The sequence below is a fragment of the Ptychodera flava genome, chromosome 1 (genome assembly GCF_041260155.1).
Source record: "Ptychodera flava strain L36383 chromosome 1, AS_Pfla_20210202, whole genome shotgun sequence".
NCBI lineage: Eukaryota > Metazoa > Hemichordata > Enteropneusta > Ptychoderidae > Ptychodera > Ptychodera flava.
The window spans coordinates 10244008-10261713 of record NC_091928.1 but is presented as its reverse complement, the minus strand read 5'-3'; the positions used below and the strand labels follow the sequence as shown (position 1 = coordinate 10261713).

The following is a 17706-nucleotide window of genomic DNA, read 5'->3' as shown; positions in this document are numbered from 1 at the left end:
AGAGGTTACGCATATATTGTTACGTAAGCATCTCTCATAGCATGTGGCAAGACATGGAACTCGAAGTGATTGAATCCGTTCTCGTCGAGCAAATAGTCACATGACATTTCTTACCCATTCAAACTTTCCGACCCATATCCATCACTCCTTACAAGCGTCATCACGAGTTCTGCTTGCTGAAAACTATTTTTATTGACTCTTCAAAGTGGTTGACCGGGTAAAACGTGCTAGCCAGACAACATCGCTTGAGCTACTAGGCAAAAGGGTATCCGGTGTGCAGTCAGTAGATCAATGTCGATCGAACTCAGTTCATATCATCGCGCTGTCTTGACTTTTCTCCAGTCATGAGTCGTCACAAATGTAACATTGGTTGGGGTTTCTTACCATTGGTATTCGCAGCAACCGCGATCTTAACGTTTCTTGCTTGGTAAGTGATTTTGTTTTGTTTTGTTTTTTTTGATCTCCAAAGTGTCAATATATTTGATGCATTTTATACACATACATAGTGGGACTGCCTAGTGGGACGACTGAAGATTAGTGTACACAGGCTTTAGTAATAGTCGGGTGACCGGAGGATTTTTAAAACTGAAATCTTTTTCCAAAATCTTGATGGCATCTGTTGAAGATGTTGGTATGAAGTCCAAATCTGGAAAAATAATTTGTCTAATTAGCATAATCACAATTTGGCAGCCTCTGGAAAATCAAAGTTTCCGAATTCTTTCCCTGAGAATATTGTAATGAGGTACAATGGGGCAGTTTGACCGAAAATCGGCCTCAATATGGTTTATAAATGGCTGAAAGAAGACTAACTGTAAAATAATGAGTCCAGTGAAAGGTGCATTTATAGTTTCCAAATTATTTCCCTGAGAATATTGTGTAGGTAGATAAGTCCAGTGAAAGAAAATGGAAGATTGTCCTCACGCTGACCTTTGTTTTTCCAGTATCATGGAAACAAGCTATTGTTTCTAGTCGATGAATGTAATTATTGCATGTTTTCGTATTACAGAGTTGAATGGTTGTTTTCTTTCTCTGTATTGTTCACTTACATTTGTAACACATCTTGATGTGGCAGATCGTCCATGTAGCCGACACGAACACGAAGTGTCTGTTACCGGCTATCAAATATGAAAAATAGTCACGAATGAGCTACAAAATCACTATCAGTTTTAAGTTGCAGGTAGAATAAGTCTGTGCCTTGTGTATAAAATACTATAAAATAAGTAGAAAGTGAACAACCAGCTGAAAGTTAGTTGAGGAGACCTTAACCACATATCATTTGCATCTCATCGTCGGCTACATGGACTGTGTGCCCTTGATGTACCATACCATACTCTCTGTTAGTATGTGTCGAGTAAATAAAGATTGATTGATTGATAGTCAATGACAGGTGCGTATGGGTGAAAAAACACGTTGTTCAGGTACGGCACTATTGTGAAATTTACTTCCTGCTTTAGGAAAACCGTTGGCGCTAATTTGCGCTGCATATCTGAGCCTGTTTAAAGCAGAGAACAAGTAGAAAAATATCTAAGGTACAATTTGCCTGCGTGGCCATTCCTTCCCTTCTTTGAAAAAGATGCCAAAAGTCACAGACGTTTCGAAGTATAAATTTCGTCAGCAGTTTCTCGGAAGAAAAAAGACGTTTTGGGGAAACTTTTGCACTTATCTTGACTTCTTAATCTTCACAACATTCACTGTGAAATACAACTATTTCCGTTCACGCGAACTGAGCATCTCTCATCGCGGGCCGTTCGACTCCAAGATATCTTGAAGATGGCGTCCTGTCTGACATTTGTTGACAAATGTCAAAATGTGTTCGTAAACTTCAAGATTTTGACGCCATTACCTTATTCACAGACATAAATGTGCACAACTTTGACCCCTATATTCAACGTATAAGTTTCATAATATGCACATCAGTTCAATGACAAAGCATCATCAATATTTGCATTATGATATGCTGCTCTTCATGTATAGCTTCTCCAAAATAAAAAAGATTAGGAATACATTTTATTCCATGCTATGTCAGTCTAGTTATTAACTTGCTTGCCTTGCAAATTCCTCATTTATTTGAATTCTTTTGATCAAGAAATTTGTGATTATCGCTACCACATAGCCTTCATGGCCAAGATGTTACAAATCTTGCATTTGTTTGTATTTGAGATAGAAGGGAGCCATTAGATAAGATGTGTTCATCCACTGGTCATGCTGGTCATCTATTGACACACCAAGGCTGTTACGATTTTACTGTAACATGCTCCCACTATGTGCTGTAAAAATGAGCTACTACAGGCATTAAATACAAACAACACATAATGAAAGCATAATGATGATATTTTACATTAAGCAGCCTTTGCTTTTCTCTTCTGTCTAGTTACTTGATTGCCGTCAGTCTTGATCATGTGATACCCTTCGTACCGTACATCAGGTGAGTGATATGACTGAAAGATCTGAAGCCTGAGGGATTGTGCGATGAGCGCCCTCAAGTGTCAGATCTATCTCTTTTATAATAATCAGACAATCATTTGAACAGTATTCGTCAATCCAAAATCAAGCCACTCTGCATCTGTGAAAAGCCCAAGTACCCAAGACACAATCTGTCATGTAATGCATAGTCTTTCAGATATTGAGTAAAAATGGTTTGGACATTGATTATCCTACAGCAGGAAAAATGATATGTGACATTTAAGGTTGCTTTATGGAGTAGCTGTGGATAATTTTGTCACAATATTCACAAAATATGGCGAAAAATCATGTGTTTATTTGTAAAATTTTGTAAAGTTGGAGGAATTTGCTTTAAAACTCATTTAGCTGTAACTTTTGCTAAATTGTATTTTTGTTTGTTTTACTCCCAAGGTTAACCCTTTGAGCTCCAAAGTCAATTTTTGTAGCCTAAACAGAATATACCTCTGTCAAATTTTTTCAGACTTTTGCCAAAATTTTGACAAAGAACTGTAGCCAAGGAAATGTGATTTTCATTTAATCAAAAATTACCAAAAAAATGACAAAAAAATTCATAAAATTTGGTAAAATGTTGCACTAAAATTTTGGTGGGAAAAATTGCAGCACTCAAAGGGTTACGTTGAAATGTCTACCATGCAACATACCAACATGGTTCTTGCTTGTGTAAGTTTATAGTGAATTTTAGTCTAGAAATTTGTAGATAATAACATTGCATATATTCAATACATTGTATTTGCAATTTTGCATAATTGTTTTGAATACATGTACATGAGTTCATTCAGTTCCCATCATTGCCTCTCCAATACTACACAATTGAAATAATTCTCATATTTGTGTGACAGTGAAGTCAAATAATGGAATCACCCAGCTGTACGAACGAGTAGTCCAATGTTCAGAAATCAGAAAGGTTATTAGTAGACCCATAATTTTACTTTGTGGATTTATCTTCAATGGAGAATTGAACAGTAAAAGAAACACCTACTGATGATTCATTGATTCACATTTTTTGACTATTTCCTTTCAGTGATACAGGTGCCTATCCACCGGAAAGCTGTTTGTTTTCACAGTTCTTAAATGTTGCTGCAGCTCTCGGTAAGCCATATCAACGCTACCATGGCTGCTTCTTGCTTTGTTCTGTAAGACAGCAGACATTGGTATGCAATTGTTTAGATACAAAATGATATCTTTTCTTTTTTTTCTTTTTTTTTTGGAAACAATTACTTCATGACCATTCGTTCACAAGTAGTGTGTTTCCCGTAACTTACATCTATGTAATGTATGATGAGAGTAAAACTAAAACCACAAACAAAATTGAAGAACAAAAGGATAAATGATGTAAGTTCAGTGAAAATAGATTTAAGAAAAACAAGAATTTTAAATGTGGCGATTTATATCCACGGTGTTGTTAGAGAAGACATGAAAGCAAGAAAAAAAAATAGTTATAGAAAGATACTATTTTGGTGCATCACAAACATCTGTACTTTATTTGGAGAAATGAAAGTTAATATTCCAATTGTCCAAGAATGGTCAGACCATTTCATTAATCCATGTATAGAGGGCCAATATATACAGAGCCGTGGCCCCCTAAGTCATTCCACTTTCCAATATATACAGAGCCGTGGCCCCCTAAGTCATTCCACTTTGGGCAATATATACAGAGCCGTGGCCCCCTAAGTCATTCCACTTTGGGCCAATATATACAGAGCCGTGGCCCCCTAAGTCATTCCACTTTGGGCCAATATATACAGAGCCGTGGCCCCCTAAGTCATTCCACTTTGGGCCAATATATACAGAGCCGTGGCCCCCTAAGTCATTCCACTTTCCAATATATTGCCACTGGTTTGAATGTAAATGACAAAACTGGTCAAAGATACTCAAATATTATGTTCCTTTTGATTTGGCAGTGCAGAAGGTGATTGCAGAACAGACAATAACTCTCTGCTTCATAACAGAATTGGACCAAACTAGAGTGGTTGAAGATGCATGGTGACAAACCTCTTGTGGCTGGAGTAAGAAAAATTAAAAGAAATACATCAAAATTCTCGACTTTGTGATGCATGAACTCTATTTTCAGGTATACTGGCCATATACATCCGATGGAAAAGTCTGAAAAAGTTGTCAGTAGAAAATGTGAAGAGGTTTTCCTGTTTGAACACATCAAGTTTTGTGATTGGTGTGTTAGCAGCCATTGGACTCAGCATCGTCGGAAACTTTCAGGTACCATAGTAACCATTTGTATACCATTTACTCCCACTATGCCGTGTTCCTTTACTTTGATCTTGTTCAGTATTATGTATTCAACAGACTGTTTCTTTCCTAACATGCCAAGGAAGGACAGAGGATTCATTGCACTTGACACATGCACTGATAGACAAGTATGTACGACGACAAAATTTCTAACTTCCTGACCCATGATACGACTTAACACTATCACAATCTGTGTCAATTACCCATAATGCAAGTGAAGTATTGCTTCTGTGTCCATGTTTTGTAGAGAATTCTGAAAAAATTCACCGAATCTTGATACAAATCAATACATAAGCTCAAAATGTTGTTTTTCAATATTAGCACTTGCAGTGTACAGTAGACACATCCAAGTGAGATTTATGCCCGTAACTGATCATTTTAGCAGGCAAGAAAATCAGCGCAAAGTCTTCTCAGCAAACATTTTAAGTGTTCAATAACATTTCTTACCATTCTTTCTCGTTTGCCATCTAGTGGACAAGTCAGTTTGAAATACACATCATTGGCGCTGGCATGGCTTTTGGCCTTGGCTTGGTCTACTGTTGGATGCAGAGTCACTTGACGTATAAACTCCATCCACGATACAACAGTCTGTGGATTGCAAGACTCCGAGTCATCCTGGCGCTGATGGTGACGCTCTCTCTCATCAGTAGTATCCTTTATGTGACCTGATATTAAAAATGTTTTGTAATGTTCAGAGTTTCTTTGGTAAACTGTATGTGAATTTTAATTCCTGCCCTTAGAGAGCATAATACAGTCTGCTACACTCTTAAGAAACTATGGTATTCTCGGTACTGGTTTAACTGTCCAGAAAAGAATAAAATACAGGGCTAACAAAATCGCGGTTTCAGGACAATTAGACTTAACATTGCATAAGATGCGAAGATCACTATATATGAAATGCATTAAAATGCATTTCATGTACTGAAATCTGGCTCAACTTTTGTATTCATGCATGAAACTTCTAGTCAATGTCATAATTATTTTCAATTTTGATCAGAAAGTAGATTAAATGCTGGCCAGTGTTTCTTGCAACCCCCATACTTTAGAGACGCAAGAAAAGTTCTTACATGTAGTATAAAGTTGGCTTTATTTAGGTGAAATTATTAGAATGTGCTTGTGTTTGTCCCTTAGAGAGCATAATACAGTCTGCTACACTCTTAAGAAACTATGGTATTCTCGTTCTACATGTGATGGTCATGTGTCCTGCATGTCATGTGATGGTCATGTGTTCTGCATGTCATGTGATGGTCATGTTTTTTCTTGATCTTTAATATCACTTACGTGTTACAATAAGTGTCCCTGGTATATTTTCTGTTCATACTGTTAGACTAGCATTATAATTTGACACACCATGACTAGTCTACACAATACTGTCAGCTTTAAAGTAAGAATGGTTTAGTGAAATTGATGATCAAAAAATGGCACAAGCAATTCTTGACTGTCAAGAGGAGTTATATTCTGAATCGTCATTTTTACGCCTCCATTGCAGCCAACTACCCCCACCCATCGATATGGTCTCATCCATTTAGTGCAGTTCTTTGAGTGTATTTCCCTCAATTTAACTAAAAAAAATTACCAGTGACCTGGGTTTCAAAGTTCACGTGTCAATAAAAACATGGCTATATTGCTGTACTGGCGGTGATTGCTGATTGATTGTTCAATATTGCAGACAAGTTAATGGGAAGTGCATTTTACTGTGCACACAAGTTCTAATATTAAATACTGGTTAGAAAAAAATTGGCAAAGGAGCCGTCAGTGTTTTGAACACAATACATAGGCTTTGAAGCAGGCAAGCGTGCCCTTACAAGCACAATCTGGCTGTAGTCAAACCATTTGCTGGTTTTACAGAAAGGTTGAATGTCATCATCACATTCCTCATCACACTTTCCTTGTTTCATTTTTTTTTAATCATGTTAAAGTGTAAGACACACATTACAGCTCTGCTGTGGAACACATTTCAATATCACACACTGTTTCTAGGTATGAAAAATAGTTGACAAGTGCCATCTGCTATCAGCGAAAACTGATTATTCATCCTAACGTTTTGGACCAACATATATGACCTTCATCAGATGCTACAGTGACACATTAATTCAAATTTTTAAACATCAGAAAAGGAAGAGTTGAACGACAGGAAATATGTCAGAACTCATGACTAATCCCTGTAAGGTTAGAGAAGCTGATATAGAGATTTTGACTGACTGGGGCTGGGTTTTGAGGAGAGAAAATTGGGAAACTACAAGCATAGACACCCTGAATTCAGCCAGGAGAGTATCCTTGTTTCTGTGTAGCCTCTGATGAAGGACATCCTTGTATGTCTGAAAACTTATAAATGATAAACAGATTTTGATAGTAGCAGATTGGACTAGTCAAATATTTTTCACACCCCATGCATCTACATCACAAACTGCCATTGCAGATTCCACATGTACTGCAGTCGGACCAACATGTGTGGCATTTATCATACTTTTTCCTCAACTCACTTTTTTCCTCGCTCACAGTGTGGGTGTCACAGACCATCTTCATTCTGTTTCTAAGTAAAGGTCTACTGCCAGCCTGGGCATACTCCGGTAACTTCATCAGTCAAACCACCATTGATTTGCTACAACTTCCAATATCCATTACCCATAATGCAACACTCAATGACACATCCACAGAGTCTAAGGTTCGTTGGTCATGTTACTTTCATTCATGTCTTTTTTTTATTTTCACCTCGCTCTGCAAACATCTCCACTGCATCACCACATCATAAACTCATAAGTTTGTTTTTGTCATAAAAAGCCCTATAGAAACGAGACTCTCTCACAACCCCTTGATGGCTACACTCAGACCATACAAGCTAGCTGGCTCTGTTAGCCTCGCTGGCCAGAATTCAGAAAGACATTTGAGGGTGCATCACCATACGGTTGAGGATAGAGCTGTGTAGCCAACGAGGGGCTGTGAGGGAGTCCACAATAAAATATGCTTGTCATTCAGAACTGTTTTATCAGGTATCCCAAACATCTCTCTCACACTGAACACTCCACAGTCCCGATCTCATGTCCAGTAACTTTCAGTCTGTATACAGAGCCTCTCTTTCACTAAACTTAGAGATGTGTCCATTACAGTTTTCAATTATGGCAAATAATATTCAATGATATGCAAATGTGAACACATATTGATTATAGTTGGTAAATGTTTGTTGATGTTTAATGCATGCAATCGACATTTATTATAAAGACATGGAAAAGTCAACAACAAACATGAAATCACAATCATATGCTAAGCTCATTGCTTCTTCATATCTCATGATATCATTGTACAGGAGCCATAGTTTCATTTGATTTCTCCATCAACTGTACTATCACTGAACATTTCACACTCATCTTTTCATTTCACTATTTTTCATTTTTGTGTTTTTTTTCCAGTCGCTTCCGCCTGCTGAATTCCTGTAGGCGACAATTTTCGAGTGGCTGGCAGCTATTTTCATCATGTTTTACTACTCCACATATTCTTATGAGTTTCTCCGGATCCAAGTCAAGGTCATTGTCACCAACAAAGCCGGCAATATTCAAACACAGAGCACTCTTGATGTCTCAAATGCTCATAGTGTTCTCTTAGAAAATCATCTTGATTATGCAAATTTATCAGGCAGTCACATGTCCAAAGATATCTCTCAGTCTACCTCATTTCATGAAACAACAATTTGATTTTTTTGGTAGAACACGCCTCAGGGACAGATATTCAAACCCTCAAATTTCTACAATTCTTTTCTGATCTTCCACTTGTGGGGGCACATTTTAAAGCTTTTGGAGAAAGAAAAACTTTCACCGCCTTAGTTTTTTGAAATTCCAAAAAATAATTTCCCCCCATAGAGTTATCACTGGTAGGGGGGGGGGCATTTTGAATTTCAAATATCGCAAAAGGTTTGGTGATTTGTTTCGCTAGTTCCAAAGTTTGCATGCTTACCCCAGATTTTCATTGTTGATTTAGTAAGAGGAGGGTTGAAAGATTCATTGAGGAAATTTTAGAAAAAAGTTTAAGTCTTTCACTTTCAAGGTGCATACTACCTCAATATTGATTCAGTTATTCAGACAATAGTGATATTTTTTGTGATTTTAATATCTGTCTACCTCATTCCTTGAAACAAATGTTTTAATTTTCAATTAATTTGGGTTCTGTGAATCTGATGATACTGAAATATTTTAAATATTACTTGTTTTCCCTATGCAGTTGTCAAAAACTCATCATGGACAATGTCATTAAACCTGAAGAGATTCACTTGTGACTCTAGGAATATTCGACTATCAGATATTTGTAAAAAGGTTTGATTGCAAGACTTCATGGCATGCTTATTTTCAATTTCAGCTAAATAGTTTTCAATTGAAAAAAACGGAAGATAATCATGGCACATCATCTTTCATTGGTATGTTTCCCCCATAAATACTTATTTGTACTTGGCAAATTTTACATACATCACATGTGTGTGCTACAAAATATATACTGTCCATAGTTATTCAACTCACATAGAGTAACCATGAACTGTCATGGTTATGGTTACAGTTACCGGCATAGAGTAACGGTGAACTGTTATGGTCACAGTTACCCACATAGAGTAACCATGAATTGTCATGGTTATGGTTACAGTTACCCACATAGAGTAACCATGAATTGTCATGGTTATGGTTACAGTTACCCACATAGAGTAACCATGAACTGTTATGGTTACAGTTACCGGCATAGAGTAACCATGAACTGTTATGGTTACAGTTACCCACATAGAGTAACCATGAACTGTTATGGTTACAGTTACCCACATAGAGTAACCATGAACTGTTATGGTTACAGTTACCCACATAGAGTAACCATGAACTGTTATGGTTACAGTTACCGGCATAGAGTAACCATGAACTGTTATGGTTACACTTACCCACATTGAGTAACCATGAACTGTCATGGTTATGGTTACAGTTACCCACATAGAGTAACCATTAACCGTTATGGTTACAGTTACTGACATAGGGTAACCATGATCTGTCATGGTTATGGTTACACTTACTCACATAGAGTAACCATGAACTGTTATGGTTAAGGTTACAGTTGCCCACATAGAGTAACCATGAACTGTCCATTCAACAGGGATACATAACAGTACCAGTAGTATACCGATACTATCGTTTTTAGCTCCCATAGCCATATGTATATATGGCAATGGAAGCTATTCTTATAGGCTAGGGAAATGTCTGTATGTATGTATGTCTGTGTGTCTGTATGTCTGTATGTCTGTATGTCTGTATGTCTGTCCGTCAACATCAAAAACTCCAAAACCGCTGTACATTTCATCTTGATATTTGGTGTGTACATGGATGATGGGCTGTAGATGAGATTTTGTTCAAATGAAGTTGTCATTGCCAAAAATATGCAAATTAAGTGAAAAATGTAAAAACAGTCAAAATTGAAAAAACTCAATAACCACTGAGCAGATTACATGAAAAATTAGCATGTAAGTACTTTGGGCTGACATGAAATGATTGTGCACATCTTGGGTCAGTATCTTGGACTTGCTATTTTTCATGAATTTTTTTGTAATTTTCTCCCATTTTTGGTCAAAAAATCTCCTGCTCTGAAACCACAAGTCCGATTGATTTGAAACTTGGTATGGAAGTGCATAGGAGTGACCTTGCCCAAATTTGGGCAAATCGTGGTGAAATTTGCATATTTTTAGTTTACACGCCCATAGACTCCCATGTATAAGGCAGATCTCCATAGACTCCCATGTATAAGGCCACGAAAAATAAAAATTTAGTTTCTCATCGTATTCATATTGCAAAAAGGATGCAGTGACACAATTTTTAGTCCCCACGGATGAAGTCCAGTGAGCTTATAGATTGGGTCATGTCCGTCTGTTCGTCCATCCGTGAGTCCATCCGTTCACGCAGATATCTCGGATATTTTGACAAAATGTCATGTGACCTTGATGACCTTTGATCTCAATATACATATTTTTCCATAACTCAGTAACCACAAGTGCTACACCCTTCATGTATGGTACCCTTCATGTATGGTATGATGGGGCAGCTTATGACGCCACATATTGTACCTCATTAATTATGCACATATCTAATTTTGAGCGAGCCAATAGAGCTAGAGGTCTGATTTTTGGTATATAGGGATAACTTAGCAATACAATTTTTTTGACAAAATGTCACGTGACCTCTGTGACCTTTGACCTCAATATACATATTTTTCCATAACTCAGTAACCACAAGTGCTACACCCTTCATGTATGGTATGATGGGACAGCTTATGACGCCACATACTGTACCTTATTAATTATGCGCATATCTAATTTTGAGCGAGCCAATAGAGCTAGAGGTCTGATTTTTGGTATATAGGGATAACTTAGCAAAACAATTTTTTTGACAAAATGTCACGTGACCTCGGTGACCTTTGACCTCAAATATACATATTTTTCCATAACTGGTAACCACAAGTGCTACACCCTTCATGTTTGGTATGATTGGACACCTTATGACGCCACATACTGTACCTCAATAATTATGCGCATATCTCATTCTGAGCGAGCCAATAGAGCTGGATGTCTGATTTTTGGTATATAGGGATAACTATAGGAGAGAAATTTTTTGACCAAATGTCATGTGACCTCGATGACCTTTTACCTAAAATATATGTTTATGTCAATAAATAAGTAACCACAAGTGCTATGTCCTTTGTATTTAGTAGGATGGGAGACCTTATGACAACACACGCTTTACCTCATTAATTATGTACACATCTAATTCTGGGCAAGCGAATAGAGCTAGAGATCTGATTTTTTGGCATATAGGGATTAATTAGCAATATAATTTTTTTTCAAAATGTCATGTGACCTCGATGACCTTTGACCTTGATTATACATATATATGCATATTTCAGTAACCACAAGTTCTATACCCTCCAATTTTGATAGGATATTAGACCTTAAGATGTCACATCTTGTACCTCATTTATAATGCGCATATGTATTTCTTGGCTGGCCATACTGCTAGAGGTCTGATCTTTTTTCCCGATTTAGAACCATAACTTAGACATGCCTCATGTGTTTCAAATTGGGAACAACGACATAGACCTATGTGCCCATAGATCTCAACATATACACTCCAGTGATACTTCTTAATGACCACATTTTCCTGCCCCATCAAGACAAAAAAAGTGGGGACTATGTCATTGTAAATGACTTGTTGAGTTAATGGTTGTATCACAGTATTCGATATAGCTAATTCTGTATTTTTTCCATTTTATATTCTGAATATATTACATTAAACATATTTCACTGTCTCCAGTACATTTCATTTAAGTATTTTCACTTCATGCACTTTATCCCTTTCACACATGTTCAAATATCTGACCAGAGAACAAACACTAAATAGTCCAGGATGGGAGCTACAGTGTCATTGATACTATCGTTTTTTGTATGTCTCCCATAGTACATATTTTTGCGGACTCTGAATGTGCAATGTGTAGTACTGAGTCAACTGTCAAAGATATAAGCACCTCTACTTACCCACAACCTAGACTCTGGAAAACGCGCATTTTAATTTGCCTCCTATCAAAGTTGTAACTTTTTTGAAACGAGAATTCTCTTTACATGACTTTTGGTGTGATTGATTGTTCTTTGTTCAAAAGTTATTTGTTATGACAAAGAGGGGGAACCGTTTTCTATTTGTACTAAGGTGTTTGTAGATCTTTCCAGATAAAATTGTCCCCTTTTGTATCGGAAATTAGACCAAGCAGTTGATCATACTGCTGAAGTGTCACCTTGTCTCGTACTTGAAAAAAATGGACCATCTACACTTGAAAAGAATTATTAGCAAAAACTTGAAATTGTTATCAAAGATATTTATCAAATATTTACTTAAATATGAAGAACAAATTATGGACTTGTCATATTATTAAGTTTGCAGGAACCTTTTTGCTTTTATTTTGTCAAGATTACAAAGAGCACTTTTTTAGGTTGTCCTATATCATGATTTATTCTCAGGGAACCTAGTGTCATTGAGATATAAGATTAGAAAACTGTCTTCTTTATTTACAATACAGCATGTTTAATCATCAAACTGATCATATTTCCTTAATTTTTCATCAATGCCTTTTGAAAACATCTTTAAAGAACTACCAAGAACAACTTATTTGAAAGTTTTTAAAGCTTATGTACAAAGCCCATATTTCAAAAGTTTTCATCTTCAGTTGCTTAAAGAACCATGTATATTTTCTCTTCTTATATTAGTTAATATGTGTGTGTGTGTGTGTGTGTGTGTGTGTGTGTGTGTGTGTATGTGTATGCATGTGTGTTGATATATTTACATATAAAGACAATAGAAATAAACAAATTTCAGTCAAAGTTTGCTGTCATGAAACATTTCTTGCACAGGGATTATGTGACTTATTTTCCTGTGCAGAAGTTGAGCCAGTCTTCTACTTCATTACATGAACATTAACCTGTATGGTTTTTAACGTCATTTTCATGCAAACTATATGTAAATTGACATTTTCTCAATGAAAGTGTTCGGTGGCAATAAATAAGATCCACAATTTTAGTCAACCATTGGATATAAGATTATATTTGTTGGATTAATCGTTTGAGATAATCAGAACTTTGATATGAGGAAATTCAGAAAAACAATAGATTCCTTCAAATAAGTGACATCTATGATTAAGCACATGTCTGAAGTGACATCCTGGTTTTCTGTTCAAGAAAAGGCACCAACTTACATTGAAATCCATGTCTGTTATGATTGAAATAAAAATACCACTCACCAGCCGTGGAGAGACACTTGCCTTTAACGCATGAGTGTGAGTTTTTACTGATGGCATTTTAGAGGTGACAGTGTTGGCAGGAAGTAATTTCAAAAGTAAATGTCATGATAACCTCATACAAGCCAGTATTTGTACCAAGAAGCATGACTCCATAAGGAATCTTATAAACGACTTTGGAAAAAGATCATAATGCAATTTGATGCAATGTCAAATGATTTTGTACCTCCATCTGTGTGTTCACAATCTAGATTCATAGCTTTCTCTGACAAATGCTGCATAATATCTCATTGATCACAACCTTTCCGACACTACCTCTCTCATTTTGTAAGGTATAAGTATTTTTATTATTTATCTATTTATTTATTTATTCATTTATCTATTTATTTGTTGCAACCCTTTTAAAGCAGGGGCTCACTAAAAACAACAGGGGCAGCAAATTACACTGGGCACTGGAAATGAAAATAAAAGTTACAGAAGAGCTAGGTGAAAAAATCTAACAAAGAAAACAAGCCATTATTATCAATCAAACCATATTGATAGTGACTAAAGCTGAAAAGCAAATGTTAGTTAAATTAAAAAATTCTTCCTACTGTCTACTATTTCAAACATGACAATTGACACACTGCTAAGGGAAGTGATAGTATAAAGAAAATTTGTTACAGTGAAAAACGGGGGCCCTTATGTTTGTCAAAATAGAACTTTTCCTGAGTTTTTGTGACAGTGTTGGCAGGAAGTGTGGCTATGAATTTTGTTGGAGAAGAAGACGAAAATGACTCGGCTAGTGGGATTGGTGACAACGAATATGCCATTGATCCAGAGGTGAGATATACCGGCAATACATCTTTGCCAACAGTAAACATTTCTTGCAGTGACATTTCACAGTCCTATGAGCCATCTATATCTGTCTACCTGCACATACTTGTATCATGTGTGTGTGTGTGTATGTGTGTATAATATATATATAGAGAGAGATAGAGATAGATATACACACACACATACAAATTACTTCAAGTGCAAAGTAATGGTATCTGTTACTGTGTGCAACATATATCTTTAGGTAATATAAATATTTTCCTCGTCAGAAGATTGTGAGACGCACGAAAATCATTTAATAGATATTATTACTCACTTGAAGTAACTTGTGTCTTTCTCTCTTTCACACCCATAATTCTTTGCACTTGAATTACTCCCGATGGAAGACTGAAAGATCCGTTGTTTAAAGATGCTCTCTATGCTCCCCTCCTCTTTGGGGGAGCATAGAGAAAGCGCCCTCAAGCAATGGATCTAAGTCTATTCCAATGGTTGATAGTGGCAAATAATGTTTCTAAGCAATGAGTTTATTACATGTAAGTATAAAAGAAACCTTTTCATGATGTCAAAATTGTTATTATCGCACTTTTTTTTGTTTTAATTTCTACAGATCTCCTGGGCCTACTTGATGACTACAATATCTGAATGGGCTCTGGCTGTTTTCCTACTGGCTTGGTTTGGAACATTCTGCGTAGAATACACTGACGTTTGGTTGAAGACAAAGATTGGTAAACATTCGGAAAAACCACTTGAAGAAGACGAGAACGTGAATGTAATAGTTGATGATGGAAAATCAAAAGACACAAAATTTTGAACATCGTCAATGGTCTCTGATTAAAACATTGTCTTTCATTGACTGGTCAAATTACCCATAGTGCAACTGGAGGCAGATGTGATTGAATCATTTCACAAACAAACGCCAGCAAAGGGCGCAAACTCGCTGTTCCTATGAAGTGAGCACCGTTGTGTTTCTATCTTTGGCGCTGTTTATTGTACATCTCACGATTGTAGCTTTCAAATATGGATATGCCTCCATGTCATCAGAGCCAGATGCAAGTTCGTTGTGTAGCAATTACAAAAATTGCAAGAATTTGTCATGATTCGGTTAAAATCATGTTGATGATTTGAAAATCAGCTTGAAATCAAAGTTGTAGTGAAAACACAAAATGTCCAATTAGCTGTCATGTACAGAATGCAGTACTAAACCCTACAATCTTACATTTTCTCAATATTTTACCACTTATCTCTATTCTAAGTACACAGAGCGGTGTTTCCAGGGATATACATTTTGAAATAGTCTATTCAATCTCAGCAGGACTTATCAACCAGCTGATTACTCCTTTTTGCCATTTGTTATCCACTAAATAATAATTATTTTAATTTCAGCAAAGTTATATGATTACACTATGTATATCTGATTTTATTATGTCAAATTTATCTATTATATATGAAAGTTATATGAACTATGAATTTTATCAAATTTTAATTTTTATCAAATTTACATTATTTTTAGTAAAATTTGTGTGATCACATTTTTATAGCTATAATTTATCACAACTTTTAAGAATTGAGTACATGTTAGATCAAGAGGACTGAATTTCTACATTTTCTACCATTTTTGATATCAGGACAATACTTATTAATAGTTGCAGGTAGTTAACATTCATTTTTCATGTTAGGTAAACACAGATTTTATAAATAATACAAACATGTTTTGTAGATAAAAAAATTTCAATTAAACAGTCATCAAGAAGAAACAATACAGCTGATTCCTGATGACCTTATGGTTGCATCATCGATATGCAAAAATAAATATGTCTGAACTTTTTTGACAAGAATTTTGGAAAATATATACTTAAACCAATGAATGAAATGGTTCTGTGTCACCACCAATGCCTTGACTGAAACAGTGACTGTGAATATCCAAGCTACAGTAACGAATATGAATGCAAAATGTTAAAATTTACCCAACTTTCCATCAGCAATGGTCAATGTCGCGCACACAATGCTATATGTAGTAACTACCCTACAGCAATCCTCTTACCGGTTCCATGATGCTTTTTATTCCACACTGAGTGACTTATCACACCCTGTATGATACATTCATCGCACCCTGGATGATACATTCGTCGCTGATCAAAACACATGGCGCCAAACATTTTACAGGATTATGAACTGTATTACTGAACAGTGTGATACAATACGTATACAGTCAAAAAAAGATTTTTTTTTTTCCAAAGGTGCATACAGAATTTTAAACAGTTGAATCCGTGCATTGTGGGATAAGTGGAAAGAGGTCCGTAGCAACCAGCACTGTAAATCTTGCAGGTATTTGGAAACACTCACAACGATTGGTGCTTTGCTGTCTGGACAACTGTGGATACACACACTGAGCCATGCAGTCAAACTTTGTAGACATTTACACAATTGACCAGTACTTGTGAATGTTTTTGTTTTATCCAGCAACAAGTGCATGTCATTTGAGATTTTCCAGTTTATTGGCGACCAATTTATCTGTAGAATTTAAAATCTATCTTGTGAAGTTTATCAAAAGTATACTTTTAATAAAATCATGATGTTTATGTAATTAAACACATAGTAGTGTGTCTTTGAAATCTATTTCCAATATCTTTTAGAAAATCCATATCCTGTATCAGATACAGAACATGAAGGGAAACAAATAGATTTAAAAGCAAGAATGGTTTGAAAAGACATGTAACATAGAAACTGATAAAGCCAAGTACCGGGGTACATGTGTTTCCTATTTCAAGACAGCTATGGAAAACAAAATGGAAACTTGAATAAATCCATAACAATTTGATCCTGTATTCAAATTATAACATGTGGATCTAATTTCACAGAAATAGATGGTATGTTTGTAAACACTAAATGTAATTTTGCTTAAGTGATATCTTGCAACTACTGCCACGCCCAGTGTCAACACAGGTTTTGTTAATGACATTAAAAGGGAATGAATCATTTAGCAAATTTTCTTGATCAGAACATAAAAATAAGATCAGTTAAGGTCCTGCAAAAAAAAAATGCGGAGAAGAGGACACTGTGAACACAAACGATAAAATCATAGAAGTATTTCTTGTCTTTGGTCTAAGAAAATATGACTCTGCATGGCAAGTCAGGTAGTGTGAAAACCATTCAGTTTGAAGTGCAGCATTAGACTTGCTTCCAAGTTGGTGATTTTTTAAACGTAAAATCATTTGTAACAGTTTCTCTTGTGTCTTTTCTATTTCATACAAACCTAATTTGAAATTTGGCAGCTCAGGTCAGGTTTTCCATGGAGTTGTTAAATAGACATTACCTCCATGGATTTTCTTAGCAATCAAACCCGTGGAGTCTGTGCAGTAGTGAGTTTGTTTCTGCATTCACCCAACTTGC

At 36.0% G+C, this 17706-nt stretch overlaps 1 protein-coding gene across 1 annotated transcript; it reads left to right on the top strand.

The window, feature by feature from the left end:
- The first annotated feature begins 20 nt into the window (after positions 1-20).
- LOC139129806 (DNA damage-regulated autophagy modulator protein 2-like) lies at positions 21-16905 on the top strand. The gene is made up of 7 exons (XM_070695489.1): positions 21-427; positions 2372-2425; positions 3485-3552; positions 4535-4677; positions 5179-5356; positions 14225-14322; positions 14924-16905. Exons 1-7 carry the CDS (start codon positions 345-347, stop codon positions 15125-15127), a joined length of 828 nt encoding a protein of 275 aa, XP_070551590.1. The 5' UTR covers positions 21-344; the 3' UTR covers positions 15128-16905.
- Positions 16906-17706: the final 801 nt, after the last annotated feature.

Bases quoted from the DNA above. Each gene is read 5' to 3' on its own strand.
- LOC139129806 (XM_070695489.1), top strand. From the start codon at position 345: ATGAGTCGTCACAAATGTAACATTGGTTGGGGTTTCTTACCATTGGTA. The intron at 428-2,371 runs GTAAGTGATTTT...TCTTCTGTCTAG, and splicing joins ATCTTAACGTTTCTTGCTTG to TTACTTGATTGCCGTCAGTC. The intron at 2,426-3,484 runs GTGAGTGATATG...ATTTCCTTTCAG, and splicing joins CCCTTCGTACCGTACATCAG to TGATACAGGTGCCTATCCAC.